This window comes from Phyllobates terribilis, unplaced genomic scaffold (genome assembly GCF_046119375.1).
Source record: "Phyllobates terribilis strain yellow unplaced genomic scaffold, ASM4611937v1 Scaffold_7__3_contigs__length_470593459, whole genome shotgun sequence".
NCBI lineage: Eukaryota > Metazoa > Chordata > Amphibia > Anura > Dendrobatidae > Phyllobates > Phyllobates terribilis.
In genome coordinates, this window is record NW_027362767.1 from 261,641,924 (window position 1) to 261,669,537 (window position 27,614).

Genomic DNA, 27,614 nt, shown 5'->3' on the forward strand with positions numbered 1-27,614 from the left:
GGAGACACAATACCAATATACCGTATATAAATAATATAAAAATAAAATACGGATCATAAGGCGATGATATTGATGACCCCATATAGGACGAGACGCTGTAATCAATATGGATGTGACAACCACAGGGCAGTAAACAGTACAATGTGTCTGACCAGCAAATGAGGACAGTGCAAACCGAGATGCAAAAACATTGGGTCCCATTAGATTAACTTAGTAAACATTAATAACTGGAGCGATAGAAAAAAAAGTGACAACGTGCTGATAATGCAGAAAACTTTGACCTCGCTCCTTCAGGTATATAGATGGGCCGCTTACTTCTGTTCCTTGCATTTGGCCCAGCTGAATATTTTGTTCTCACTGGTAAGTGTGTCTGCCTTTCCACACCTTAGAGGGTCTTCATAGGGATTGACCACTACTAAAATCTATGAAGAGTTCAGAAAACTTTTAAAACTTTTTAAAATTATGGTTTATATGAATTTTCTAAGATCTAAGAAGAAAAGTTAAGAATCTTTTTAAAACTTTAAAATTATGTTTTATATATATATTTGCTAAAATCTATAAAAAGTTAGGAACGTTTTTAAAAATTTAATTGCTGTTTTATATTAAAAAAAAGGCTAAGATGTATAAAAGGTTATGAAAGGTTTTAAAACTTTTAAAATATGTTTTATATATATTTGCTAAGATCTAGATAAAGTTAAGAAAGTTTTCAAAACTTTTAAATGATGTTTTATATAAATAATTGCCAAGACCTAGAAAAAGTTTAGAAAGTTTTTAAAACTTTTAAAATTACATTTTATATATACTTGTCAAACTCTATACAAAGTAAGGAACGTTTTTAAAATTTTGAAATGATGTTTTATAGAAATAATTGCTAAGATCTATAAAAAGTTAAGAAAGTTTTTAAAACTTTGAAATTATGCTTTGCATATATTTGCTAAGATCTAGATAAAGTTGAGAAAGTTTTTAAAACTTTGAAATTATGCTTTACATATATTTGCTAAGATCTAGATAAAGTTGAGAAAATTTTTAAAACTTTTAAAATATGTTTTATATAAAAAATTGCTAAGACCTAGAAAAAGTTTAGAAAGTTTTTAAAACTTTTAAAATTATATTTTATATATACTTGTCAAAATCTATACAAAGTTAGGAAAGTTTTTAAAACTTTTTTCCGTGATATTTTATATATGTTTATGTCTTCATGGTCTTCTGGATACTTATTCACCGCTTGTTATGTGATAAAATTAATACATTGGATTTTTTCTGTCTAATTCTTTGGTTTCTCTGGAGATAAGGGGTATCTGGCGACTGCTTATCTCTTACGTAAAATTAACATTTGGACAAATAGAGCATATTTTTACACAATTCTTGGCCTAAACAGACATGGGACAATTGTTGGTAAGGATCAGGCAGCAGCCTCCATGCCTATCAGGCATCCAAAGCCATAATTTGGGGAACATAAGAATGGGCCTACATGGATTCCTTGGGAAATCCAATCTTGATGTATGGAAAGTTTATATAGATAAGTGATATTTTGGCAGCATTCAGGATTCTGCATCAATAGGTAAAATCCAATTTTCCGTGGTAGAAATCCAAGGTCGGAGGCAGATGTGCACAGAATTCGCATAATGACTATCCCCAGCCTAATCTTATGCTTTTCCATGCGGTTTTTGTACTTACTTATTTCTTTGGCAGGTTTGTTATTTTCCGTGGTTCAGACACAAATCCTGGCAGAATTTTCTATAACATGTGCAAGGGTACATAAATGGGACCCAGGTAGACATTGGATATGATGTAGACTCTGGTACAGATTCAATGTCATATCTGGCATATCAAACCTTAAACCGAAGGTAAACTTTTACAAGTTTCTTATATGCCACAATCCCGGCTAAACTTTTTCTACACTTTTTTGACATGTTGATCCAAAGCAAGAGGCTCGATTTTCTCGATATTTGGGCTGGATAGAACATTTTTAGATCCGTATATCTCTCTGTGCCAAACTCGGGTAACAGCTAAGTGCTTCTGCCCCTTGATTTAAGGGATTAGTGGGGTGATAAGACCTGGAACCCCCAAGATCAACTTATTAAAAAAGTTTTGAAAAAGTTTAGTTACATCTTAATAGTTCACTATCTGTTAATTTAGGGGGTTCTGAGCTACAAACCTGTCTATTGATACTGTATTCAGAAAGGTTTGCGGGGAATTGGCATTGGAAATGCTTAGATGCCCACTGATCAGTTGGCACCATGTAGTATTCCATTTCCTTGCAATAAAATGGAATAATGTAAACTATAAATGCAGATTACTTGCACTAATACACAGTAACAAATCCTCAGCTCTGTGAGCAAGACTGCATTAGGGCCGATTTTTAGCCCTTGAATGAGCGTCTTTCCGTTCACAGACAGCAAAAAGAGATCTGGGAACTGGTGATGATTTTTTAAGGCAAATTCCATTAGAAAGGGATACGCTTTATAACCATGATATTGATAAGTAATATGGCTAAATGAGATCAGTAGGCTCCTCTCCTGAAGTACTCTGTGCCGCTGGGGCTCATTGTCATCCCGAGTCTGTGACCCCCCCCCCTTTTGTCTCCACTGCTTCAGTCACTAATCTCCCACTCATTATTAACAGCAGCAGATGAATGGGCAGCTTATTCCTCTGCTGAAATACTCTGTGCTGCTGCAGCATGCATGATCAGTATATGCCCTCCCATCCCCCTCCTCATCAGGTCATTATACCATGGAGCAGAGGACACCTTTGCCATGTATGTTCACACAGAACAAGAGGATCGGCCATAAATTATTACAACCTTCTAAGAACTTTGTACAACTGGAAGCCGTCATGTACAGAAACAATGTACCGTACATGTTAAAGGTACACAGTTTAGAGCGCAGAACAAATATTTGCAGAGTTGTAATTGCTATAAAAAGTTGTGAGATAACATAGGTACACGTGCGTCGGCTTCGAGGACACGCATACTTAAAGGGGTGCTCCACTTACCAATGGTTTGTCTTGATTGGATTTTCAAAAACATGGCTGACCATATACTGGATGTTAGGGCCCCTTTACTGTAGGCATGAATGAAGTTTCAAGATCTGATAGAAGATACATTAAGTGGACAAGCCCTTTAAGGAAACATGACATCCCAAAAAAATGTAAAGGGTTATTCCCATTTTTATAAATGGATACTGCTGAATAGAGCTGGTAAATACAAGCACATTTATAATTTGCTGCTTGTTAAAACTGTCAGGCGTTCATGGGAAAGTAACACAGTAGTTGTTTGTTCACAGCTTTTTGTCTTAGAGACCGACCACCGCTGTTAGACAGCAGAACATGTGCAGTTCTTATACTGTCTTTTCTATTGAGCTTGTGAGTGCTGTTGGGAATCGCTGGAGCGAACGGTTACCTCATAATCCCAGACAGAAGTGGTCGGTTTTCTAGGAAACGAACAACAGAAAAATGTTAATATTTCAAAAACAGCTGCAATTTTTTAATAAGCTGTAATTGCAAAACTGCTTGTATTTTTAAGTTCTATCCGAAATATACATCTATGAAGAAGGGAATAACCCTTTAAGAAAGGAAATTATATCAGTATTAATCTAATAATAATAATTACATAAGTTCTCCCACTCTGGTAATGGACTGAAGGACTATAGAAATGACTACTACATTGTTTGCTTTTTTATGTTTCTTGGGAAAAGTTGTCAGACCCCTACTAAGATGGAGCAGTTTTTTCAAGTTGTGTTTTTGCAACAATGTACCATGGTTCTAAATAAAAAGCAATGGACTGAGACAGACACAGGGTCCCAAGGTTGGGGCAACTCTTAGTAGGATGAGCTAAAAGTAATGTTTTTCAGGTGGGGGTCCATCAATGGGGAGATATGGAGCTATGGGGCATAATGGGCATTCCACGATCTTGGCCCCTAAAGTATTTAAAGAATTTTTTGATCCCTTTAAGGGGGAAAGTAATCTTCAAAGACTATGTCATGGTTCCATCATTAATGAGGTTGAGTTCAATCTCATGAAGGCCAAAGAGAGATTTTCTTAGTAGAACAAACTGAAAAATGTATATGGTCCAGGACAGGACTATAATGTGATGAGACATTTTCCTCTCATCTGCAGAGTAACACCGGACTTGCCAAGCGTCCGAGACCAAAGCTACCAACATGCCATTCACCAGCAACAACCCACAGGTACCTCTGTCCGACATGAAGAAGAGCATGGATGACACTCCCGTGAAGGTCCCACTGGATGATCTTCCCATTGGTAAGGCTCAATGACTTAGTCGTCATGAAGGTGGCCCATGACTCCAATATGGATGGGTGGATTAGTTCATATTAGTGATAACCCCTGAGATCGCTCTGACCAACACTAGACAACAGAGGGCAAAACATTTGCCTTGTGTGCCGGGTGCCAGGGAGAGTGACATTTTTCTGTGGCATGGTCTTTCAATATATAGTTTTGGGGCACCATAGCCTAACTTTGGCTCTGTGAGTATTACAAATGAAGGGTCCCACTGGCTCAATCAGGCATTAGTATGCGTTGGCATACGCAACCAGAATGAAGGTTAAAACACTGTAATGTCAGCCGACCATCTCCTGCGTATGGGCACCTTTTTGCTATCCACTTGCAAATGCCAAAATACCATTATTCTAGTGCTTTCTCTGCCTAAAAAAAATTGGATAAAAATTTGAATATTAGTGGAAAATATGATTATTACTAGTGTCAGATCTGGTGCCAATGGGGAAAACACAAAGCCCATTGTAGACCACAATTGCCAGGATGACTTTTGAGGTCCATAGTACTTACTATATTTCTTGTCATATAGACTCCACCTACACGTTGTCCATGGATTTGGCATCACATGTAGTACATGATGAAATTGATCCTTGGGCTCTACCAGAACTTCAGTCTTCAGGTCCTTCTTGGAAAGGTGGGTTGTTTTCATGGTTGCTTTTAACCAGTATTTTCCAGTATCAACCTTTGGCATAGCCGGTAACATCTGAACTGATCGTTCTTTAGAGCTGAACAACAAGCAAAGAGTAAAACGAGTGGTGTCCGGAGTCATGAAAGGTTGTCTCCTCATTGGGTTCCTCTACTTGTTCATCTGCTCCTTGGATGTTCTGAGTTCGGCCTTCCAGCTAGTCGGAAGTAAGTGACCCATCCACTCCCAGATGTGTTTCCATTTTCTGCGGGTAGCAAGGGTCTTACAATATGTTTTGTTCCTTAGGTAAACTCACCGGAGACATCTTCAGTGATAATGATATCCTTGCAAATCCGATCGCTGGCCTGGTCATTGGTGTTCTGGTGACAGTTCTGGTGCAGAGCTCAAGTACCTCATCTTCCATCATCGTCAGCATGGTTTCTTCTGGAAGTAAGAACTTGTTGGGTGGATGTGATAAGATGTCTGTTGGGAGATCCTGACCTTCTAAGTCTAGCATTTTGGGGATGGGTTGAGTTGGGTTTGCACATGAAGAACATTTTATCTAATAGGGTTTCCTATTCTTTCTTAGTTCTGAACGTCAAGGCTTCCATTCCCATTATCATGGGGGTCAACGTGGGAACATCAGTGACCAGCACCTTGGTGTCTTTGGCTCAATCTGGGGACCGCAATGAGTTTCGAAGGTAGAGTCCTTGGTCTACGTTGGGAGGAATTGGTGACGGGTTCTATCTAGAAGTTATTTTAGTACCATTTATGAGTCACTCCAAGGAGCTCAAGACTTGTGCCAACTTCCAACTTCATAAATCTTACTTGTGCCAACTTCCCAGATCTTCAATATAATGAATATAAATTGGTTCTAGGGCGTTTGGAGGTTCAGCTGTGCACGGAATGTTCAACTGGTTGACGGTCATCATTCTGTTACCAATTGAGCTGGGAACGGGATACCTCTTCTATGTCTCCGATGCTATTATCAGGAGTTTTAACATCCACACTGGAGGAAATGCACCCGATATTCTTAAAGTCATCACCCGGCCATTTACTGATCTCATCATCATGGTAAGACCCCCGGACAATTGGGTTTAGGTGATACTACCACCTCCATTGAGCAGCTCATGCTTTAGACACCACATTTTTTAGTTTATTAATTTCTCATTCATGTCTTCTAGTTGGACAGCAAAGTTATTGCCGGAAACGCCGTTGGAAACCCAGAATATGCAAACAGAAGTCTGATCAAGAGATGGTGCGTCACCAACGAGATAAATGTAAGTGTGGGAATCATGTGATAGTTGAACAAGCAGCCACCCACTGCTGAAACAATACTTACACAGAGCTAAAATGTTAAACAGATTAAGATTGGGGGCACTGTTCCATTGGTGTCTATCTAATGTATGTGGTAAAAAGCGATAGTGAAAGTCACGCATTATGATTGGGGGCGCTGTTCTATTAGTGTCTAAGGGAAGTATATGGTGAATAGTGGTACTGCAAGTTATAAAAAAGTCACTTTCCTTGAGATTTTAAAGGAGCATTATTCTGAACAGTTAGAAATATACAGTATATGTAAAAATGAACATTATATTGAATTCTTTTTGCAGGTAACAGAACACATTCCGGCTACAAATCTGACTAACTGCAGTGCTGTCACCTGTTTTACCAATGCAAGTGGAACGTTCATAGAAAATAACGTCACCATTAAGCAGAATGTGGAGAGATGTAAGTAAAGGATGGGAAGAATTAAAGTGGGCAACCGTTTTTATGTCAATTAAGCTCCAATCATTTCATAGTAAAACATTTTGCAACTTTGCCTTTCAGATGCACAATATTTTTAAGTTCTCTGCTTGCTGTCAGGGAATAGAAATTAATATCCTGTGTTCTTTTTTATTAGGTTACCATATTTTTGCCCATGCCAACCTCTCGGACATAGCGGTGGGCTTCATCCTCTTGACCGCCTCTCTTTTGGTCCTCTGCACGTGTCTCATTCTCATCGTCAAACTTCTCAACTCCGTCCTGAGGGGTCAGATCGCCCATGTCATCAAGAAGATTATCAATGCTGGTATGTACCATGGTGACCACAGAACTTAAGAGCATTATGTCTTTAGGTTGAAGGACCCAGCTTAAAAGGTATTGGCTCCAATCTACTAAAAGCCAATGATAGCATCAAAAACTCCAGCACCATCCAAGATCCCTACAAAGTAACTACTCCTAATATTACTTCTTTACAATGGGGCCATAAACTACCATTTATATTTTTGCACATCAACAGTGACATCTACTGATTGGAAGTGAAAATTACATAGGATAAATAAGTATAAAAGAGTTTATGCAGAGATGTATCATTAATACTAGCTGTGTATACTGTATATCATTATATACAGGAGATGCCCAGGTTATACCAGCTGTACATATACCATTATAGACAGAAGATGCCCAGGCTATACCAGCTGTACATATACCATTATAGACAGAAGATGCCCAGGTTATACCAGCTGTACATATATAATTATATACAGAGGATACTCAGGTTATACCAGCTGTACGTGTATAATTATATACAGGAGATGCCCAGGTTATACCAGCTGTACATATACCATTATAGACAGAAGATGCCCAGGTTATACCAGCTGTACATATATAATTATATACAGAGGATACTCAGGTTATATCAGCTGTACGTGTATAATTATATACAGGAGATGCCCAGGTTATACCAGATGTACATATACCATTATAGACAGAAGATGCCCAGGCTATACCAGCTGTACATATACCATTATAGACAGAAGATGCCCAGGTTATACCAGCTGTACATATATAATTATATACAGAGGATACTCAGGTTATACCAGCTGTACGTGTATAATTATATACAGGAGATGCCCAGGTTATACCAGCTGTACATATACCATTATAGACAGAAGATGCCCAGGTTATACCAGCTGTACATATATCTTTATATACAGAAGATACTCAGGTTATACAAGCTGTACATATATAATTATATATATAGAAGATGCCTAGGTTATACCAGCTGGACATATATAATTATATACAGGAGATGCCCAGGTTATACCGTCTGTACATATATCTTTACATACAGAAGAAACTCAGGTTATACCAGCTGTACATGTATAATTATATACACAGGATACTCAGGTTATACCAGCTGTACATATATAATTATATACACAAGATACTCAGGTTATACCAGCTGTACATATATAACTATATACAGGAGATGCCCAGGTTATACCAGCTGTACATGTATAATTATATACACAGGATACTCAGGTTATACCGGCTGTACATATATAATTATATACAGAGGATACTCAGGTTACACCAGCTGTACATGTATAATTATATACACAGGATACTCAGGTTATACCAGCTGTACATATATAACTATATACAGGAGATGCCCAGGTTATACCAGATGTACATGTATAATTATATACACAGGATACTCAGGTTATACCGGCTGTACATATCTAATTATATACAGAGGATACTCAGGTTACACCAGCTGTACATGTATAATTATATACACAGGATACTCAGGTTATACCAGCTGTACATATATAACTATATACAGGAGATGCCCAGGTTATACCAGATGTACATGTATAATTAAATACACAGGATACTCAGGTTATACCGGTTGTACATATATAATTATATACAGAGGATACTCAGGTTATACCAGCTGTACATGTATAATTATATACACAGGATACTCAGGTTATACCAGCTGTACATATATAACTATATACAGGAGATGCCCAGGTTATACCAGCTGTGCATGTATAATTATATACACAGGATACTCAGGTTATACCGGCTGTACATATATAATTATATACAGAGGATACTCAGGTTACACCAGCTGTACATGTATAATTATATACACAGGATACTCAGGTTATACCAGCTGTACATATATAACTATATACAGGAGATGCCCAGGTTATACCAGATGTACATGTATAATTATATACACAGGATACTCAGGTTATACCAGCTCTACATATATAACTATATACAGGAGATGCCCAGGTTATACCAGATGTACATATATAATTATATACACAGGATACTCAGGTTATACCAGCTGTACATATATAACTATATACAGGAGATGCCCAGGTTATACCAGATGTACATGTATAATTATATACACAGGATACTCAGGTTATACCAGCTGTATATATATAACTATATACAGGAGATGCCCAGGTTATACAAGATGTACATGTATAATTATATACACAGGATGCTCAGGTTATACCAGCTGTACATATATAACTATATACAGGAGATGCCCAGGTTATACCAGATGTGCATGTATAATCATATACACAGGATACTCAGGTTATACCAGCTGTACATATATAACTACATACAGGAGATGCCCAGGTTATACAAGATGTACATGTATAATTATATACACAGGATACTCAGGTTATACCAGCTCTACATATATAACTATATACAGGAGATGCCCAGGTTATACAAGATGTACATGTATAATTATATACACAGGATACTCAGGTTATACCAGCTGTACATATATAACTATATACAGGAGATGCCAAGGTTATACCAGATTGTACATGTATAATTATATACACAGGATACTCAAGTTATACCAGCTGTACATATATAACTACATACATGAGATGCCCAGGTTATACAAGATGTACATGTATAATTATATACACAGGATACTCAGGTTATACCAACTGTACATATATAAGTATATACAGGAGATGCCCAGGTTATACCAGATGTACATGTATAATTATATACACAGGATACTCAGGTTATACCAGCTGTACATATATAACTATATACAGGAGATGCCCAGGTTATACCAGATGTACATGTATAATTATATACACAGGATACTCAGGTTATACCAGCATGCTCCATATTAATATTTTTCATTTTTTCTTACAGATTTTCCCTTCCCATTCAGTTGGCTCACCGGATATTTGGCAATAATTGTTGGTGCTGTAATGACGTTTGTGGTTCAGAGCAGCTCTGTCTTTACCGCGGCCATTGTGCCCCTAATGGGTAAGTGACAGAACATTAATATAAATAGATATAAAAGAAGTTATATTTTAGCTCATGTATATTGGGACTGTCTAGGATTAGCTAAATTAGTTTTTTTTTCTGCAAACAGCGCTGTCCTTTGTCCCTAGGTTGTGCTTGGTATTGAAACTCAGCATCATTTTCTTTAATGAAGCTGAGTTGCAGTACCAGGCACAACCTATGTACAAGAGGGGCACTATTTGCAGACAAAAACCTAAACCTAAACAACACTTTTCCGTACCATCATTATGAATGTTGTACAGTAATTGTCTTTTTTTCAGGTGTTGGTGTCATAAGTATGAAAAGAGCGTATCCCTTATTCCTCGGATCTAATATCGGAACTACCACCACAGCGGTGTTAGCGGCCTTGGCCAGTCCTGCAGAGTCCCTGAGTGAATCAGTTCAGGTATAACGACTTGTAATGACTTCTAATACCCTGAAACGTGTGTGGGCGCAACAGACTAAAGTAGACTATGAATGTTACAACTATCTCCAGAGTATTAATCAAAGACATATAGGGAGGAGATAGTAGACGGATACAGACCCTCATTGTACCAGGGACCCAAGCACGGTCTGGGTCCATTCATAGATGCCTTCGACATAGGTACTATAGAGACAATTTTTAGTGAGCCTCTTGACGATAAACCCTGGTAACTGCACTTTTTGCAAACAAGGAGATAATAAATTGGCTCAAGGGGCCGACAAAAACACCAGTCCTGTCTGGAAAACCAGGACAATGATAGAAACCCATTTTGGTCTTCACCATCCTCACGTTAACTTCCTTCATATGATTACGAGAGTGATTTTAATTGTATTTTTGGGTTTTGACCCATTTTACTATTCTACTGACTATTTTTCTGTCCTGGGTGGAAATCCCGGCCCCATAATCGGAGCCCATTTTGGCCTTCACCATCCCCAAGTTTACAGACTTCCTATAAATCTCTAGAATACTGATAAAGTTATTGGGTGACATTTTTGCTTTTGACCCATTCTATCATTCTAGGAAGCGTACAAAGTCTGACACCAGAACTCCTAGCCCCGTAGATTTCAGGGGGACTTTAGAACTAAGTTAGGATGCAGATAAAGTGATAACTCACATGTCCCCACCTGACCCTTCACGGCAAGGTACTAAATATGGGGCAGCTGCCAAGATGTTCCCAGATGACTCAACAACCGCTCGCAGTAGTTGCTCTACAAGTTCTACATCTTCCCATTGGATGAAAAGACATCTAATTGTCTTCTTATTGTTTCCAGGTGGCATTCATCCACTTGTTCTTCAACCTCACCGGCATTATGCTCTGGTATGTAATTCCATATCTACGTGTTCCAATCCACGTGGCCAAGAAGTTTGGAGACATCACTGCCAAGTACCGCTGGTTTGCCGTCTTGTACCTGCTCCTCAGCTTCCTTATCCTACCCTTGGCCATATTTGGCCTTTCCATGGCTGGATGGATCGTCTTAGCTGCCGTGGGTGGTCCCCTCCTCATCATGTTCATTGCCATCATCATCATTAACGTCCTTCAGAAGAGGCTCCCCAAAGGTCTTCCATCTTTCTTAAGGAATTGGGATTTCCTTCCAATCTGGTTACACTCCTTGGCGCCCTGGGACAGGCTTCTCTACAAGATGTGTGGCTGCTGTTGTAAAAAATGCTCCCACGATGAAGAAGAAAAATCTAAAGATCTTTTGCCCGTGGTCATCCCATCCCCCGAGACTCACTGCTACGACAATCCAGACTTTGCTCAATCACAAGATCTATGAGGGTGGTTCAATACAAGACCACCTCTTCCCTTAAAACGGACTAACCAGAACCTTTCTGGACCCCCTGTCTCAGTAAGACTCTCCCAAATTATTTATATTAAAAAAAAAACATTTTTTTGTATTTTATTAAAATTCATGCTTTTTGTACATAGCAATGAGCGCTGCTCCGGAGAACCCGGTGGTGTATCCACGTTATCAAAGAGATCATGTGAAGTTGAGCAGGCTTGGAACCTAACATACAATAATGAGGGCTCACTCATAGTAAAATTAAAAAAATATGGTTTATTTATCAATCTGTGGAAGTGATATCTGTGACCCTAACCCCCAACTGCTGGTAGAAAAACAAAAAGCGTAGGTTGTAGATAGAAATGAGTGGCACCATCAGCTCCCTTTTACTATGCTAGGTGTTGGTATTCACTTCAGTTCTGGTATTCTATTCATGAACCAGGAAAATTAGAATGCACAAAAATATAGGGGCAAAGAAGGAAACAATATTTTAATGGTGTAATGCATAAACAAAGCCTTTGATTCCCATCTATAAGGGCTGCTGAATATAGATCTCATCGCCTGTAAGGTCAATGCCTAATGTCTGCCTGCAGAATCATATCTTGCAGTACCCAGCAGATTGTCACAAATTGGCACAGGTGAATGCTAAACCTTTCATGTATGAAAATAAAAAACATAAAAACAACAAATTAGAAGTTTATTTTCTAGTTTTTTTGAGCCCTAACTAGAAATTAGCAAATGTGATATGAGGATTGTACTTACATCTATATATTAGTGTCATTGTTCTCTTCTGTGCTATCTATAATACTGACCCCTACGTACAACTATATCACTACTAAAATACTGTCCATATGTACAAGAATATAACTACTATAATACAGCTCCCTATGTACAAGAATATAACTACTATAATACTGCCCCCTATGTGCAAGAATATGTACAAGAATATAACTACTATAATACTGTCTCCTATGTATAAGAATATAACTACTATAATACTGCCCCTATGTACAAGAATATAACTACTATAATACTGCTCCTATGTACAAGAATACAACTACTATAATACTGCCCCCTATGTACAAGAATATAACTACTATAATACTGCCCCTATGTACAAGATTATAGCTACTATAATACTGCTCCCTATGTACAAGAATACAACTACTATAATACTGGCCCCTATGTACAAGAATATAACTACTATAATACTGTCTCCTATGTACAAGATTATAGCTACTATAATACTGCCCCCTATGTACAAGAATACAACTACTATAATACTGCCCCCTATGTACAAGAATATAACTACTATAATACTGCCCCTATGTACAAGATTATAGCTACTATAATACTGCCCCCTATGTACAAGAATACAACTACTATAATACTGCCCCCTATGTACAAGAATATAACTACTATAATACAGTCCTGTGTACAAGAATATAACTACTATAATACAGTCCTGTGTACAAGAATATAACTACTATAATACTGCTCCCTATGTACAAGATTATAGCTACTATAATACTGCTCCCTATGTACAAGAATATAACTACTATAATACTGCTCCCTATGTACAAGAATATAACTACTATAATACTGCCCCCTATGTACAAGAATATAACTACTATAATACTGCTCCTATGTACAAGAATATAGCTACTATAATACTGTTCCCTATGTACAAGAATACAACTACTATAATACTGCCCCCTATGTAGAAGAATATAACTACTATAATACTGCCCATATGTACAAGAATATAACTACTATAATACTGCCCCCTATGTACAAGAATATAACTACTAGAAAATTGTCCCTATGTACTAGAATATAACTACTAGAATACTGTCCCTATATAAAAGAATATAACTACTATAATACTGCTCCTATGTACAAGAATATGACTACTATAATACTGTCCTGTATGTACAAGAATATAACTGCTAGAATACTGTCCCTATATATAAGAATATAACTACTATAATACTGCTCCTATGTACAAGAATATAATTACTAGAATACTGTCCTGTATGTACAAGAATATAACTACTATAATACTGCCCCTATGTACAAGAATATAACTACTATAATACTGCCTCCTATGTACAAGAATATAACTACTATAATACTGCCCCCTATGTACAAGAATATAACTATCATAATACTGCCTCTATGTACAAGAATATAACTACTATAATACTGCCCATATGTACAAGAATATAACTACTACAATACTGCCTCCTATGTACAAGAATATAACTGCTAGAATACTGTCCCTATATATATGAATATAACTACTAGAATACTGCTCCTATGTACAAGAATATGACTACTATAATACTGTCCTATATGTACAAGAATATAACTACTAGAATACCGTCCCTATATATAAGAATATAAATACTATAATACTGCTCCTATGTACAAGAATATAACTACTATAATACTGTCCTGTATGTACAAGAATATAACTGCTATAATACTGCCCCTATGTACAAGAATATAACTACTATAATACTGCCCTTATGTACAAGAATATAACTACTATAATACTGCCTCTATGTACAAGAATATAACTACTATAATAAATAAATTAATACTATACTACTGCCCCTATGTACAAGAATATAACTACTATAATACTGCCCCCTATGTACAAGAATATAACTACTATAATACTGCCCCCTATGTACAAGAGTATAACTACTATAATACTGCTCCTATGTACAAGAATATTACTACTATAATACTGCTCCTATGTACAAGAATATAACTACTACAATACTGCCCCTATGTACAAGAATATAACTACTATAATACTGCTCCTATGTACAAGAATATAACTACTTTAATACCGCTCCTATCGACAAGGATATACAGTTGTGCTCAAAAGTTTACATACCCTGGCAGAATTTTTGTTTTTTTTGGCCTTGTTTCAGAGAATATGAATGATAACAAAAACTTTTTCTCCACTCATGGTTATTGGGTGGGTGAAGCCATTTATTGTCAAACTACTGTGTTTTCTCTTTTTAAATCTTAATGACAACCAAAAACATCCAAATGACTCTGATCAAGAATTCACATACCCTGGTGATTTGGCCTGATGACATGCACAGAATTTGACACAAATGGGTTTGAATGGCTACTAAAGGTAACATCTTCACCTGTGACCTGTTTGCTTGTAATCAGTGTGTGTGCATAAAAGCTGAGTGAGTTTCTGGGATCCAGACAGACTCTTGCATCTTTCATCCAGCCACTGACATTTCTGAATTATGAGTCATGGGGAAAGCAAATGAATTGTCAACGGATCTACGGGAAAAGGTAGTTGAACTGTATAACACAGGAAAGGGATACAAAAAGATATCCAAGGAATTGATAATGCCAGTCAACAGCGTTCAAACTGTGATTAACAAATGGAAAATCAGGGGCTCTGTAAAAACCAAACCACGATCAGGCAGACCAACAAAAATTTCGGCCACAACTGCCAGGAAAATTGTTCGGGATGCAAAGATAAACTCACAAATGACATCAGCTGAAATTCAGGACTCTCTGAAAACTAGCGGTGTGCCTGTTTCAAGATGCACAATAAGGAGGCACTTGAAGAAAAATGGGCTGCATGGTCGAGTCGCCGAAGAAAGCCATTACTGCGCAAATGCCACAAAGTATCTCACCTACAATACGCCAAACATCACAGAGACAAGCCTCAAAACTTCTGGAACAAGGTAATTTGGAGTGATGAGACCAAAATTGAACTTTTTGGCCACAACCATAAACGTTAAATTTGGAGAGAGGTCAACAAGGCCTATGATGAATGGAACACCATTCCTACTGTAAAGCATGGAGGTGGATCGCTGATGTTTTGGGGATATGTGAGCTACAAAGGCACAGGAAACTTGGTAAAAGTTGAAGGAAAGATGAATGCAGCACGTTAGCAGCAAATACTCGAGGCAAATTTGCACTCATCAGCTCGGAAGCTGCGCATGGGACGTACTTAGACGCTGCAACATGACAACGATCCAAAACACAAGGCCAAGTTGACCTGTCATTTACTACAGCAGAAGTGAAGGTTCTGGAGTGGCCATCTCAGTCTCCTGACCTCAAAATCATTGAGCCACTCTGGGAAGATCTCAAGCGCGCAGTTCATGCTAGACAGTCCAGGAATTTACAGGAGCTGGAGGCTTTTTGCCAAGAAGAATGGGCAGCTTTACCATCTGAGAAAATAAAGAACTTCATCCACAACTACCACAAAAGACTTCAAGTTTCCATTGATGTTAGAGGGGCAATACACGATATTATGGACTGGGGTATGTGAACTTTTGATCTGGGTCATTTGGATGTTTTAGGTTGGCATTAAGATTTAAAAAGAGAAAACACAGTAGTTTGACAGTAAATGGCTTCACCCAACCAATAACCATGAGTGGAGAAAAAGGGTTTTTTGTTATCATTCATATTCTCTGAAACAAGGCCAAGAAAGCAAAAATTCTGCTGGGGAATGTAAACTTTTGAACAGAATTGTAACTACTATAATACTGCCCCTGTGTACAGGAATATAACTACTATAATACTGCTCCCTATGTACAAGAATATAACTACTATAATACTGGTCCTATGCACAAGAATATAACTAGTATGTTACTGCCCCTTTATATAAGAATATAATTGCTATAATACTTCCCCTATGTACAAGAATAGAACTACTACTGTCCTCTATGTGAAAGAATATAACTACTATAATACTGCTCCCTATGTACAAGAATATAACTACTATAATACTGCCTCCTATGTACAAGAATATAACTACTATAATACTGTCTCGGATGCCTGCTGTGCTTCCCTTAACCTGACCCGCTAAACTCTGTTGTACTCTATGTCCGGCTTTGTGTCTTGGTATTAAGACTCCACTGCTACTAAGACTCTGTTTTAATGGAGTAAAAAAATCCAAGGCCATATTTACCTGGGAAAAGAACCACTAGTGAGGAGTATGAGCACAGAGCTGTGTCCCTCTGCCCCGATGCGTGTTTCGCCCAACTTCTTTGGGGGATGTGACAGTTTTATAGTTCGGGTCATACCAGACGAGGTGATACCAATTATCTAGAACCACAATAAATGATCATTATAATATCAAAATATTGTGCCTGGAAACTCACCTTATACAATCAATACCAACAAAGAGAAACAAATGGTGCACTAAGTCTCATAAAACTTCATTTTATTAGAATGAATAAAATAAAAACAAATCATAAAAAAGCAGAGTCATTCAATGGGGGACCACATGTATCTAATAAATACACGCAACAATGTCTATTATTGACTATACAGAATAAGCTTAACCAGAAAATATCCAAAAATATAAATAGTGATTGCTAGTCAGTACCTAAAGCATCAACCCAGTGGAGGAACAAGTGTTCATAAGAAGGTATTGACCCAAATAAAATACTTACATCCTGATATGAGGAAAAGCTAATGGAACATATGGTCCTGGTGCCAATTATCTGTATGGTTTTTTTATTTATTTTTGTTTTAACACAAAGATTAAATTTTTAGTCAGGAAACCGATTTTCATGATTTGTGTGCGCTTTTTTCATTTGTTTTTCTACATCTTTTATTTAACTTTTTTTTTTACTTTTTCTCTTGGTCCCACTGTGGAAGGCAAATATTTGTTATTTAGATACCTGGTCTAATGCGGTTCCGTGAAAAATGGCCAAAGGAAAAATGCCCACAAGAAAAATGCCCACAGAAAAAAGCTCACAGCGATGAATGCCCACAGGAAAATTGGCCACATAGAAATTTACACACATGGAAATTTGCTCTTACGGAAATTTGCCCACACAGTTTTGCACCATTGCAGCATCACAAAGTTTTGGATCTGTGATATTTGAGGTGCAATGTGGGGATGTTCACATGATATGTGTGCAGCTGGTGATTTTGGGCTGACCTAGTGTAAAAATTCTGAAGATCTGTGGTTTTGAAAGACGTTTGTACCAGTCTGTCATTGTCGTTAATAGAGATTATTTAACTTAGCTGAAGGAGAGCACTTCGATTGGGGATGTTCAGTGAACGGGATTCATGCATACTTAATGTGTATCTCTCTACAGGAACAAAGATCATAATTCGGCTTGATCTTTCATCACTACCTGAGTTACACCCACACATCCCCCCGTGATGACCTCACGTGGGCCAGGTTATGGGCTGTCCTGAGCGCTTCAGGATTTTATGAAATTCCCAGCTTATGCGATAACTTCACTCAGGATGATCGCAAAAGTTTGAGATTTCTGCCATATTTTGTATCGGAATTTTACCATTACTCAGAGACCAAACATGACATGGCTGCTGTCAGTGATTTTCCCATATTGATTTGTGGCTTATAGGCAGGGGTTACATTTAGGAAAAAATATGCATCTTCTTTCCCTATTAGTCCTGAGGCTGAAAATGTATGTCCCATCACTATAGGATCTGTACAAGCACCGAAATTCATAACTTTTCACCGGTGCCTCCGCGTCTAGCAAAGATGGTTTGATGAAAGGAATGTGCATCCTGGATGACAATAACTATCTCTAACAGGTGTTAGATATTCGCTTCTATCCTTTCAAAACTTAGGAGGCTTTTTCTGTCTATTCTATACATCTCAATCTTTTACACAAAAGACATCCTTGTTGGCACTTGGGCTTCAAAAGGACTTCCCACATTATAATTAGGATTCCGCACTACACCATATGTTGACTGTGTGGTCCTATTATCAAGAGAGGCTGGTAGATTGTAAGCTCTCTTTCCTACTGCAATCGATGTGATAGAGGAGGGAGGGGGGTGAATGTCCCTTCCCTACAGTGGCTTTAGGGATTTTAATATTTTCTATGACAACATACAGGAAAGTCTTTTCACAGAACATATTCTCTTCACACAGTGTCTTTCCACAGAGCTCTGTACCTCATCATGCAATGAGGTGTGTGTGTGTGGGGGGGGGGGGGTGGATTCCCGTCCTCAGTTGTCTCTCTCACTCTTCTCCTGCTATATAACAGAAGTTGCTCCTGGACTGTTTCTCCACTTTTGACATTAGCTTCTCTTTACTAGCTGGCCTCTGCAGCTTGACAGGTTCAGCACACCCATTAGACTTGTTCCTAGTCCTGCTTCTCCATGCAGAGACCAGACACAACTAACTCTTCCCAGTATCCACTGGGCCGTGCTGACCACTACCTGTCTCCTGTAACCACTTTACACCCACTAGTTGCTGGATGATTTTAGATCATCGGTGCAGCTTCTACTTGTCACACTTATTGGATGATTTTAGATAATCAGTGCAGCTTCCACTTGTCACATATCTGTTCTCACAGATGTATCACTGTGTTATCTGTGGTGTTACATAGTACTGCACATCACATCTACTACATTATCTGTACTCAGAAATATGACTGTTAGACTGAAGGTGACATTAAAGGAGTTGTCTGCCCTTTTTCAGAGGGTAGATCATCAGTAGTTGATGGATGGGGGTCCGCCACTTGGGAACCCCATACATCAGCTGATCATCTGGCCCCCTGTTCCTTGCAGCAGGCCAGATGTTGTCATAAGTGGAGGGGGGAAGAAGTGCATACGAATGCTTCACTCCCATGAAATCAATGGGAGAGCAGTTTCTGTAGCAGTTTCTTCCTAATTATCCTGCAGCTCAGTCTGTATCACCTGTACCAGTTTGTTCCTAATTATCCTGCAGTTCATTATATATCACCTATAGTGGATACTTTTGTGTTGTGTGTCTCACACTTGAAAGCTACATTTGTTCAAGTTTCCCCAGATAGATTAATTCATTTGGTTCAACAGAATAACCCATTTTCTCAAAGAATTCCTGACCAAACAGATTCTGAGCCTTATCATCAAAATGGAAAATGAGTCTTTACTGGACTGAACCTAGGAGTTCCCTGCTAGAAAAATACTTTTAGAATGGGAACGATAAATTCTGCTTCCACCCTAAGGATTTTATGGTCTATCCAGACCTCATAGATGCCAATTTGCACATTCCTATTTCAGTGGAAGAGAGTACATTTTTTATGATTTCTGTGGTTCAAAGAAAAGTTTCCATTTCTAATCCAAATCTCTGCTCTCCGATTTGTCAACATCTTCAAGGGTGTTTACAATAGTAGCCATTGTTGCCATAACAGCTTTCTATCTTCAGGGAATAAGTAGAGAGATAGGGGCGCAATAGCGCTGTTATCCAACAACAACCAAGTAGATAAAAAAGACAATGTGCTCACCTTTATGAGTTGTGTAATGCACAACTCATGTAAGAATTTGTAGCGAAGGGCTGCAGCCAGCACAGAATCCCTAGGGATCTTGTAAGGTTGTCTGTAGTAGGATGAAGTTGGTGCCGGGAAAAAATCTGCGCTCCTCCGTGATGAAGAAATTTGACGAGAGATTGTGCAATTAAACAATCTTGTAGTTTATTGCTAAAAGCTACGATTGCTACGCGTTTCGTGGACGTTCCGTCCACTTCCTCAGGTACACTCATGTACCTGAGGAAGTGGACGGGACGTCCACGAAACGCGTAGTAATCGTAGCTTTTAGCAATAAATTACAAGATTGTTTAATTACACAATCTCTCGTCAAATTTCTTCATCACGGAGGAGCGCAGATTTTTTCCCGGCACCAACTTCATCCTACTACAGACTATCTTCAGGGAATGCCTGTCCTTCCATATCTATAGTATTGGGTATTTAACGCATTTTACTCCAATAAACCTGCAAAAAACTCTACATCTTCTCCAGAAACTCTGGTTTCTTCTCAACCTCATTTACCTCCAGAAACCAAGAAATAAATCCATAATTTTATGATGGAATATACAAATCTTGTTTTTTCCTGAGGAAAAGATTTCTAACTTTAAGAAAGAAGTTGGTCATCTTGATATTCTCCCCCTGTATCAATGGATTCAGCCATCAACGTTCTGGGGCTGGTAAAAGCTTCCATCAGTGCAATGGACATATCGAGCGAAGACTCATATTTTTCAAGATCTGCAGCAAGAAATTATTTTTGTCTGAGACTGGGATCTTGCAAGTTATCACAAGAAATAGAATGTGACATCCAGAAGTAGTGCTGTTGCTTCAAAAGCATCCAGCAACTGTTACAAATAACACAAGCACAGGAGACGGGAATTGTTGTGCTTCAGAAGCATCCAGCATCCAGGGGTTAACACAGTCACAGGAGATAGGGAGTGTTTTAGCAGAGCCCCAGGGGGATTGTGGGGAACTTGTTATTGTAGTCTGGCTGAAGAGAAAGGTGGTGTGTGATCTGTATCTGACAGAAGGCAACTGAACAGGATTCAAATCAGGAGAGAAACTAAACACAGGTCAGATAAACTCCCTGAACTAACAATGCAAAGTATTATCCGGCAGAAAGATAAGGACTTGAAGAAATTGTATCACAGGGATCATCTCCCTCATCAAACCCTCCCCCCTCCATCTCCATGCAGGATAAAGAATGCTGTATACTATTGTGTCCTTGTGAAGGAAAAGCCTGTGGTTGTGTATGCATAGAAGTGTGCTGCTAAGAGATCTAATCTATGCTGAATTATGCTACTGAAGAGACTGTAATACTGTGCCTTGTGAATAAACTACTGTGTTGTTACTGGAGCCAGTTGCTCAAGAAACTCAGACTGTACTGTAACAAAGATTGTTGCTGTAATATCCCTGAATTGCACTGGCCGTGCTTCAGATTAAATTCCACTGTTAAACTGTTGAAAAAGACTCTTGTCAGATGTGTCTGGTCAGCAATTGAATCTATCGTGTGCCTGAGAGAAGCTGCAGCCTGTGGTCTCCCTGACTAACGGTTCCCCCAGGATTCCAAAGAATTCATGAAATCCGTCTCGCCCTATCTGAACCTAGCAGCTTGCGTGTAACAAGAAGATCGGTCCTCATTCTCACAGGACTTACTGTGGTGATTTAACATACCAATCTTTCCAGAGAGTACTGTATTATTTTCAACTGATGGAACAAATTGTTAAAGCTACTAATGCTTCAGTCTATTGTTATTGGATATTACTATTATGACACTGCCTATGTATTCTTTCCTCCCCTCCACCAGATTCTATAAGAAAACTGGCGTCTTTATAAAGGAAGGGGGAGGGGTAGTGGGGGCAGTGTCCATGTCTTCATTTGTATTAGTGTCTATACACTAAGCCAAGTATGAAAGCGGGGTATAGTATGGAAAAGTGGGCAGCATGGGGTGGGCTCAGTATGGTAAAGCAGGGAGCGTGGGGTGGACTCAGGTGACAGCCTGGGGTGAGTTCAGTTTGGAAAAGGGCATAGTGTGAGTTGGGTTCATAATTGAAAAGGGGGCAGCGTGGGGTGGGTTCAGTATGGAAAAGGGGACAGCGTGGGGTTGGATCAGTATGGAAAAAGGGACATGGTGGGCTCAGTATGAAGAAAGGGTAACATGGGCTGTATATGGAGAAGGGTAACATGAGGGAGACAGTTTGAAAAGGCGGAAGCATGTGTGGCGCCCCTGAGTGTTCGACCGCCACAGGAATGCTACACTTCTCTAATGGAGTGTGGTGTTCCTCCTCTGAGGTAAGGCCAGTGTGATAGTCGTGACCCAGTCCTTGCATCCAACACCACATTTCTCCACCAGAGGGAGCTAGTATGCACTAGGTGCTGCTCCCCTGGTTACAGGGAGACTGGGGAACACAAAGTGGTAGGAACCAGTTAGTGGGTATGGGTGGAGGGCGTACAAGTTAGTTACACTTCAAATCGAGTACTTAATTAAAAGCCATCTTGGATCTTGGTCTTTCGGGTGCTTTGTGCTGCCAAATTACTGTGTGTTAATGTGGCCTCCCACCCTGAGCGTGGATCCTGTGTGGACCTGCAGGGGAGGGAGATGCGGCCCTCGTACCCTGGCCTTGGGACGAGAGGCTGGTTGTAGACCAGGAATGTCTCAACCCGGCCAATGACCAGGATCAAGAAGGCCCGGAGCTTGAGAGTGTGGCTCCATACAAATGGATCCCAGGCAGGATGCAGACGGAGCGGTGTACGCCACCTGTCCTCGCCAACCTGATATATTCAGAGGGACTCCGGCTGCAAAATGGGTACCGGCCCCCGACACCCGACCTTGCTACTCTACGTCCTGGTCAGGAAAGCCCGGTAGGCCCAGAGGATCCCACCGGGTATCGGACGGAGCGGAGCTGCCACCCGTACCCTTGTTCTGAGAGGAGATCAGAGGGAGACCCGGCCTATTCGCACACACACGGACAGGAAAGGAATCGGTCTGTAGTTCAGGAACACTCTGTAGTAGGGTCTCGACTGAATGCTGGACTTCCTCTGAGGTAGTCGGACCTCCGTCTCTGGTGGCCGCAGGACTCCGCGAGGAGCAGGGAGTCACCTTCCTTTGCCATCTACGTGAGTAAAGCCTTGGAAGGTCACCCCTATGGCCTCCGGACTCTTATTTCTGCGCCACACCGCGGGATGCGGGAACCCGCACTCCTCTACTACTACCCCCCGCCATCCTTTCCCTCTGCCCTGAGGCCTTGCTCCGCCTGTGGGGAGTAGTAAGAACTCTGGCCGCCATAAAACCATGCCTCAGCGGACTGCATCGGCGCTGGTGACCCTTCACCAGGCACCACAGGTGGCGTAGTCGTTAATAAAGCCACTCAACCCGGACAAGCCTGCACCATCTCTTTTAACTGTGACGGCCCTGAGCACGGGTCGGGCCCGGGCCACGGCTGCATCCCATCTCTCCATCACGGGGTCCGACACCGAGTTCCCCAACACCCAGGGTATAGCACGGGCTTGCAACGGACTGAGGCGTCACACATGGGGAGGGGACAGTGTGGAGATCGTAGTTCATAAGTGAGGAGGGTGCAGCGGGTATAATAAGGTGGGACGGGGAGGTGGTTATAGTATATTAGGGGAATGGTGTGGGAGTCACAGTATATAAGGGTGAAAAGTGTGGGGGTCATAGTATATAAGGGGGTACCGTGTAGTGGTTATAGTATATAAGGGGGATGGTGTGGTGGTTATAGTATATAATGGGGGACGGTGTGATGGACAGTGTGGGTAACTACTATAATACTGCCCCCTATGTACAAGAATATAACTACTATAATACTGCTCCCTATGTACAAGAATATAACTACTATAATACTGCCCCCTATGTACAAGAATATAACTACTATAATACATCTCCTATGTACAAGAATATAACTGCTATAATACTGCTCCCTATGTACAAAAATATGACTACTATAATATTGCCCCTATGTACAAGAATATAACTACTATAATACTGCTACTATGTACAAGAATATAACTGCTATAATACTGCCCCCTATGTACAAGAATAAAACTATTATAATACTGCCCCCTATCTACAGGAACAGAACTACTCTCATACTGCCCCACTATGTACAAGAATATAACTACAATGATACTGCTTCCTGAGCATGACCTCTGATTCTGCTATAACGGTGCTGCCAGTCACCTATTCCCCTCGAGTACATACAGGTTTGCCAACTTGATTTTTCTTTTTTTTTCTGGATGGATTACCAAAAAATCACGGACAGACAATATCTTTTACGGTTACATTGGAAAACCTTAATAAATCATTATGATTATAAGTGATACAGGTCTGCACCCTATAATTCTGATATGAGGACATCAGCTGCACTCACTGTAAACTGTAAAATGATGATAATTAAAATCAAAATAATTTGTATAAATCTCTTCAGTTTAAAAAAAGATCACAAACGCCTTAAATTTAGGGATAGAGAAAAAAGTGCCCTATTTTTATGGACTTTCCTGGATTTTCTGGACGGTTGGCAATCCTGGTACATGCTAGTTCATGAGGTATAATCAATTATGTACTATTAATCGCAGTATGTGTTTGGTCATCGAGGAATAGCATAGTAACACAATGTTACATTCAGCAGTTATTCAGGTTTTTTCTGTCTGATCTTCGGACATACAGTACGGTCTGGTGATATAATGGGTCTACGTGTTTAATGGCTGACTCATTGCAGGTTTATTAACTTAGTCTTTTTGTGTGTAACTAGGGTATGTTGTTTTAAGCAACCATAATGCCACAGCGAGTGCTCAGAATATCTCACCTTTAACCGTGAAGGGTAAGCACTATCAAGCAGAAAATATACACATATGACTGACCCAGGGGCGGACACAGACTGTAGTGGGCCCCTGTGCAAGAAATTTTTGGGGGCCCCCCCCCTGCGCTTCATAAGGCTACAAAGTTATGTAAACATAACCCCCCCCCCGATGCATCTCTCACCCCCCCATGTGCATCTCTCACCCCCCCATGTGCATCTCTCATCCCCCCCATGTGCATCTCTCATCCCCCCCATGTGCATCTCTCATCCCCCCCATGTGCATCTCTCATCCCCCCCATGTGCATCTCTCATCCCCCCCCATGTGCATCTCTCATCCCCCCCCCATGTGCATCTCTCATCCCCCCCATGTGCATCTCTCACCCCCCCATGTGCATCTCTCACCCCCCCCACTCCTAGTTAATTAATTGTATTTAAGAAAAATAAAACTTGTTATACTTACCCCCATGCGATCCCTGCAGAATCCTGGCGCTCGTCCACGTCGCTGCCACCAGGCTCTCCTGACGTTCGGCCATGTGACGGTGCCACATACATAGCCAACAGCTTTTGTTTTGGCCAAAAGATTTTTAAAGCTGCCACCACGATAAGGTAGACTCTTCTGGCCGGGCCCTACTCTAACCTATTAAAATTTTCTTAAAATATCCAATACTCTTTTTAGATATATTTTTATTTAGTTTTCTTTAAGGGAATGTGTCATATACATTTTTTTTTAAAATGACCAATAATACCACATACAGGGAATACCGCCACACCATGACCAGACCACATATTACCACAACATAGTGACCGAATAATACCACACAGAAGGGAGAAAAACTGCCACACCATGACCAGACCACATATTACCACCACATTACTAATATTACCACCACATTACTAATATTACCATAAGTGTCATTATACACGGGAGCTCTATACATGGTATGTATAATGTAAGTGTCCAGGTAATCTAGTGATCACCAGTGACATTATACACAGGAGCTCTGTATATAGTGTCAGTGTACAGGTAATACAGTGATCACCAGTGACATTATACACAGGAGCTCTGTATATAGTGTACAGGTAATACAGGGATCACCAGTGACATTATACACAGGAGCTCTGTATATAGTGTACAGGTAATACAGGGATCACCAGTGACATTATACACAGGAGCCCGGTACATAGTATATAGTGTAAGTGTACATGTAATGCACTGACTCACTGGTGACGTCTCTAGGTGAAGTCCTTCAGCTACGCTTTTCTCCTTCATCCAGCACAGACCGCCATCACGTCTTCCAGCCAGGACTCGTCTCTGCATAAAATAACACAGTTATCTAGAGCACATTCTCCAACTTCTACATTACGCAGCTGAATACAGACGTGCATCCACCATCAATATATGGTTAGTTATTATGCAACCTACCATTCCAAATATAAATTGTAATCCACCACGGTGCCCCCATTAACTGTAAATAGGCACTTAATATATAATTTAATTAGAACCTCTACTCTATACTTCCTGCTCCCCGCATTCATTATTTACATGCACCCCCTGCCCCAATTCATTATATCATGTCCGTGCTCTCCCCACCCCATCGTCATTTATAATTTACTCTCCCCCACCCCACATTCATTATGTGCAGCTCATTATCCCCCTACTCCTAATTCACCCATGTGCAGCTCATTTTCTCCCAATTCCCCCATGTGCAGCTCTCACCCCCCCCCATGTGCACATCTCTCATCCCCCTCCCCCACATGTGCCCCTCTCTCATCCCCCTCCCCCACATGTGCCCCTCTCTCATCCCCCCCCCCATGTGCACATCTCACCACCCCCCATGTGCACATCTCTCATCCCCTTCCCCCACATGTGCCCCTCTCTCATCCCCCTCCCCCACATGTGCCCCTCTCTCATCCCCCTCCCCCACATGTGCCCCTCTCTCATCCCCCTCCCCCACATGTGCCCCTCTCTCATCCCCCCCATGTGCATCTCTCATCCCCCCCACATGTGCACCTCTCTCATCCCCCCCCATGTGCATCTCTTATCTCCCCCCCATGTGCATCTCTTATCCCCCTCCCCCATGTGCATCTCTTATCTCCCCCCCATGTGCATCTCTTATCTCCCCCCCATGTGCAACTCTTATCTCCCCCCATGTGCATCTTTTATCATCTCCCCCCCCCCACGTGCACCTCTCTCATCCCCCTCCCCCCACATGTGCACCTCTCTCATCCCCCTCCCCCCACATGTGCACCTCTCTCATCCCCCTCCCCCCACATGTGCACCTCTCTCATCCCCCCCACCCCATGTGCATCTTTTATCATCTCCCCCCACCCCATGTGCATCTTTTATCATCTCCCCCCCCCATGTGCATCTCTTATCTCACACACACACACACCTCCCATTCCCCCCACTCCTAGTAAATTGTATTTTGAAAAAAACAAAACTTGTTATACTTACCCCCATGCGATCCCTGCAGAATCCTGGCTCTCGTCCAAATCGCTGACACCAGGTTCTCCTGACTTCCGGCCATGTGACGGCGCCGTCACATGACCGGAAATCAGGGGAATCATGAAGGCGCTGCCGCAGGAGCGCAGCGCAGCGCTGAGATGTCCCGGACCCGGCGCTTAGCATGGGGCCGGGGGCCCCATGAGGAGAGAGACTCACAAGAGGGGGCCCCCAACGGGGCTCCAAGGGGGCCCCTACCGGCTGGGCCCCACACTGGAGTCAGGGCAGACATGCCCTGATGGCGG

The 27,614-nt window shown here is 40.6% G+C and overlaps 1 protein-coding gene and 1 long non-coding RNA gene across 2 annotated transcripts in view; one reads left to right on the top strand and one right to left on the bottom strand.

Annotated features, from left to right (window-relative positions):
• LOC141154504 (uncharacterized) overlaps positions 1-26,184 on the bottom strand; it is a 121,904-nt gene extending 95,720 nt beyond the window's left edge. The window contains exons 1-2 of the long non-coding RNA XR_012247444.1: positions 26,089-26,184; positions 16,749-16,885 (exon numbers count right to left, since the gene is read on the bottom strand). This is a non-coding gene — a long non-coding RNA (uncharacterized lncRNA). The remainder of the gene's footprint in view (positions 1-16,748; positions 16,886-26,088) is intronic.
• SLC34A3 (solute carrier family 34 member 3) lies at positions 265-13,947 on the top strand. Its single transcript, XM_073640532.1, has 13 exons — positions 265-360; positions 4,117-4,260; positions 4,823-4,927; positions 5,017-5,145; positions 5,225-5,368; positions 5,508-5,619; positions 5,797-5,992; positions 6,103-6,198; positions 6,529-6,646; positions 6,819-6,986; positions 9,890-10,006; positions 10,306-10,430; positions 11,279-13,947. Exons 2-13 carry the CDS (start codon positions 4,161-4,163, stop codon positions 11,780-11,782), a joined length of 1,914 nt encoding a protein of 637 aa, XP_073496633.1. The 5' UTR covers positions 265-360; positions 4,117-4,160; the 3' UTR covers positions 11,783-13,947.
• Positions 26,185-27,614: the final 1,430 nt, after the last annotated feature.

What these genes read in the sequence shown, in the direction of transcription:
- SLC34A3 (XM_073640532.1), top strand. Translation starts at nt 4,161, where the DNA reads ATGCCATTCACCAGCAACAACCCACAGGTACCTCTGTCCGACATGAAG. An exon ending in GACCGCAATGAGTTTCGAAG is followed by an intron (nt 5,620 to 5,796) that starts GTAGAGTCCTTG and finishes AATTGGTTCTAG; the next exon opens with GGCGTTTGGAGGTTCAGCTG. An exon ending in CCCTGAGTGAATCAGTTCAG is followed by an intron (nt 10,431 to 11,278) that starts GTATAACGACTT and finishes TATTGTTTCCAG; the next exon opens with GTGGCATTCATCCACTTGTT.